General features: G+C 53.3%; 1 protein-coding gene across 1 annotated transcript in view; it reads left to right on the top strand.

Moving 5' to 3' along the window:
• The first annotated feature begins 1634 nt into the window (after positions 1-1634).
• Positions 1635-4435, top strand: part of TNKS (tankyrase) — a 107927-nt gene continuing 105126 nt past the window's right edge. Inside the window, exon 1 of the mRNA XM_085222639.1 lies at positions 1635-2179. Coding sequence (XP_085078765.1) covers positions 1690-2179 — 490 coding nt within the window. The 5' untranslated portion in view covers positions 1635-1689. The remainder of the gene's footprint in view (positions 2180-4435) is intronic.

Here is a 4435-nt window from a genome sequence, read left to right as displayed (position 1 = left end):
TGAGCCCGTGCGTCGCTCCCGCGGCGAGCAGGGGGCGGCCGTTCCGCCCAGCGGCCGGGGTGAACCTGCCCTCCCGTTAAGGTGCCGCGGAGAGCCGGCAGCGCCGCTGTTACTCGCAGCAACTCCGCCACCTTTCTGCCGGGCTTTGTTCCCTCCGCCGCCTGCATCTGTCCAGATCCTCAACACCGCGCTGAACCACCGCATTCACCCAGCGCTACATCTGCGCATCGCAAAGCTGCGGGCTCGGTGGCCATCTTTTTTTCCCATCGGTGACAAGCTGGAGCAAAGCCCTTTCTTCAGGTGCTCTGAGCCTTAGCAAGCCATCACCGTGTTTCATTTCAACTCTGTTCTGAGCACGAAGTCATCCCCAAGAAGGGAAAATTGGTGGTGTTGGCTGGCAAAGCCAAACACGGGATGTGAAGGGTGGGGAGCAAAGTCCCTGGGGGCAGGGAGGAAGTGTGGATGCGGGCAGGTAAGGCTCAGGACCCGGCTGGGTTCAGGAGCTGCCCAAAGCATCAGAGGCAATCCTGAAGTGCCTTTTGGCCCTGGGACTGCCATTCGGCTTTGGAGGAACAGCTCTTCAGGGACACCATGATCTGGGAGGCACTTCCCATCCTTCCTGGTGGGCTTGTATCGGAGTCTGTTGCTGAGAGACACAGGTACTTTGCGGCCTCTCACTGCATTGTCCCTGTCAGAGCTGTTTTCCAGGCTTGCCCTTGTTGATTTTCAGAACATCCTTACATCCTGACAGCGTATTTTTATCTGGGCTAACTCAGATTTTGTCTGTTTTTCCTGAAGACCACTGAGGAAGCAGCCCCTCTGTGCACACCAGGAGCTGCTTCCTCACATCAGAAATAGCACATTCTGTTCCTCCTGAAGAGAGAAATCCTCTTCTCCATCGTCTTGCCCAGTTGTTCTTGTGATACCAGGCCCACGACTTTGTTTCCTGCTATCAAAATAACACATTTCAGTCAAGATGATGCTCCTAGCTGTCACCAGCCGGGGCTGAGGGGCTGCGAAGTGGCTAGCATTAGTGCTTTGAAGCATTTTATTGAAAGAGGAAAGCCCAATTCTGGGCGTTGCTGATAAATAAAGGCTAGAGGAAGGTGAAGGCTGTGGGAAGGAGGCGCTCCTCCTGCTGGCGGAGCGATGACAGGGCTGAGGGCACACAAAACGGAGCTCAGGAGAAACGAGGCCCGATTCCCCGCTACTGAGCGCCTCTCCGTCAGACAGGAGGCAGGCCTGGCACCAGCTCCAGCACCGCGGGAAGCGATGCACAAAGCCCAGTTCCGGCGCTGGAGGAGCGCGTGAGGCATCTGTCAGCCGTCAATTCCCAGCTTTCTCTCAATAGAGCCCAGCTCCCACAGGCGTACCCGCGGCTCCGCTCCCGCTCGCAGAGGCGTTCCGGTTCCGCGCGGGCGGTGCTTCCGAAGGGGCGGGGTGGGGTTTCCCAGAGGGCGGGGTTTCCCAGAGGGCGGGATCGCACGAGAGCCCGCCAGGGGGCAGCCGCGAGCCGCTGCCCGACGGAGGGCGGGACGCGACGCGGCCGCGCCCCCTCCGCTTCCCCGTCCCCCCGCCGCGTGACGTCCGGTCGCCGCGCCTCGCCATTGGCCGGCGGCGGGCGGAAGCCGCTGCCGTTGCCGCAGTGACGGGAGCCGAGAGGGAGGCGGGGGAGGGAGGAGGGCGAAGATGGCGGCGCCGCCGCGCCGCTCCCAGCACCACCACCACCACCACGGGCCCCCGCCGCCACCCGGGCCGGCCTCGCCGCCCGCCGCCACCTCTCCGCCGCGCAGCCCCAGCCTCGCGCCGGCCGAGCTCGGTCCCGCCGCGCAGCGCCACAGCCTGGCTGGGCCCGAGGGCGAGGCTCCCCCTGACGCCGAGCGGCCTCCGGCCTCGGAGTGCTCCGAGAGCGCCGCGCCGGGCCCGCCGCCGGGCTCGGGCAGCAGCTCCGGCAGCTCGGTCTCTTCCTCTTCCTCCTCGTCGTCCACGTCGTCGTCGGTGGCGTCAAGCCCGGCGGCGGAGAGCCCCGAGGCGGCGGGCCCGAGCGGGGCCTTCCGCGAGCTGCTGGAGGCTTGCCGTAATGGAGACGTGACGCGCGTCAAGCGCCTGGTGGACGCTGGCAACGTCAACGCCAAGGACATGGCCGGCCGCAAGTCCACGCCGCTCCACTTTGCCGCTGGTCAGTGCCCGGAGGGGCCGGGGCGGCTCCCTATGGGACTCGAGGGCCGGGGCTCGAAGGTGCTGGGGGAGGGGAGCTATCTGAGCTCCGTATTTCTCACACCGAGGCAGAGAGGGGCTTGTGTATGTGGTGGTAGTCTAAAGGCACCGACAGATTTCTCTGTGTTCCTCACGTGGCCTTCAGACTTTACCTTGTTTGCTTTGGAAGTGAGAAAGGAGTTCAGGATGGAATTTTCGGGGAGTGATGGATTTCACTTCTGATAGCTCCTGAAAGCTAAAGACACCAAGAATTAAAGCCAGTGCCTCATAGCTTGTAACTTTTTTCTTTCCAGTTGATCTTTCCCCTCCTCACTCAGACCTGAACAGGTGCCAAAAGATGAACTGAAACAATTGAACTTGGTTAGAAAGTCACAGATGTGCTGAGGAGATGCTGTGCATCAATGCAGGGAAGTGGTAGCACATCAAAAATTACATTGTGAAACAAACTGACAGTGAGATTTAAAAGGTGACCTTAATAAGAAGTAACCACTGTTCTATCCCTGGAAGTGCTGGAGGCCAGGCTGGATGGGGCCCTGGGCAGCCTCCATCTAGTCGGGTAGAACCAGCCTATGACAGGTGGTTGGACTGGGTGGGCTTTAAGGTCCTTTCCAACCCAAGCTGTTCTGTAATGATTCTATGATTGCCTCTTAGCAAGCACAACTGTCACAGGTGAGTGTAGTTTATAATGAGAACAAATGTTGCAGGGATTAGCCTTCATGGGGGGGGGGCACGGGGTGAATTATTTTCATGATAAGAGTAAAATGGGAGATGCTAGGTCTGTGGTCAGCAGGGCTTTGTGACAGATGCCGCAGTGTTGCTGCCTTGCCTGAGCTTTAAGTGGTGCTCTATTATGCACAAATAAAGTAATTAATAAGATTGGTGGGTGGTCAATATCTATTATGGTGTTTGCCTTTAAAGCAGCACTTCAAAGCTGTTAACAGAAATGGGTGTTTTCTTAGCAGTGTTGCTGAGAACTTTGAGCTGATGTTCAGCTGTCAATCAGATACTGCTCTTTGAGCTTATGTAGGTTTATTGTCCTTTCTGAAGTCCTAGTGGTGTTTCCTGATACCCCCTAGGGAAACTTTTGGTTCTGAGCTCTTTCCTTTTCATTCTCTAATCTCCTTGAATTGTGAAGTGTCTCAAATGTGGAGACAGACTTCTGTGGACACTGGGATGTAATGCTGGCACAACCACACATGTGCATGTGAAGTGCTTGATGTTTTTGAGACTAATCTTGAGTTTGCACTGCTTATTTTGGATTTGAACTTGTAATAACACCTCGGTGTGTCCCCTTAAACTTCAAGGTCTCAGGTTGTACCTTCAGGGCTAGGGTAGACTAGTGCTGAAGTTGTGATAATAGCTTCTACTTTGATTAGATAAGAAGCAGACAAAACTTTAGATAAGGTTTTAAAAGGTGAGAGTATTCATAGGATGTTACTGTAACAGTAATGAAAGATACTTACAACATGAGGAAAACAGTAGGTGAAGTTCTTATGTCTAACAGGTATCTGTTGTCTTTGTCTCCAGACTTGGAGATCATCCTTAGCTGCAGTACATATTTCCCATCAAATAAATGAGTATATCTGATTCAAAAGGATTTGGCCCGTAGAAAGCATTAGGTAGATTTCTTAGTATAGATATCTTGAGGTCTTTTGTTTTGGACAAGTCTGCACGCATGTTGTTGAATGCAGCTTGTCCTGGGCAGTACATATTTGCTCATGATGCAGTGTTGATTTGATTTCCCATGGCCTTATGAGCACAGGAGTCTGCTGTGTGTATTAAGCTATGTTGTGAATTATAGCTCCTGTTTTAGGAGACGTATCTAAATAGAAATTGCATGGCATTTATAAGGGAATAGGAGTTGAACAGTGCTGTATGCTTCTTCCAGAGCTCTTGAAGCTAAACTCTTCAGGCAAAAATAGAGAGTTTCGCTTCTGTTTCTGTGGGTTATGGCAGAAGAATTATTTTAGTAGCTAGTAAATTTCTATTTTTTCCTGTTTTTTTTTTTTTTTTTTGTAGAGCAGCTGGATTCTTCGTTATTATTTTTTTCCCTGGGAACTTAACTGAACTAGAGGGAAATCTTTTCTTCTCAGATATCCTTTTTGGCAACAATTTGAGGCAGCTAACTTGCTTTTACTGTTAGAGGATAGGGCTGCTTTAGTTCCAGTTTAGTGCTGGTTTAAGATTAAGTCCAGATTTCCTTAAACTTTCGAAGGGT

The sequence above is a fragment of the Meleagris gallopavo genome, chromosome 4 (assembly GCF_905368555.1).
Source record: "Meleagris gallopavo chromosome 4, MGAL_WU_HG_1.1, whole genome shotgun sequence".
Lineage (NCBI taxonomy): Eukaryota > Metazoa > Chordata > Aves > Galliformes > Phasianidae > Meleagris > Meleagris gallopavo.
This window is presented reverse-complemented; position numbering and strand designations above follow the sequence as displayed.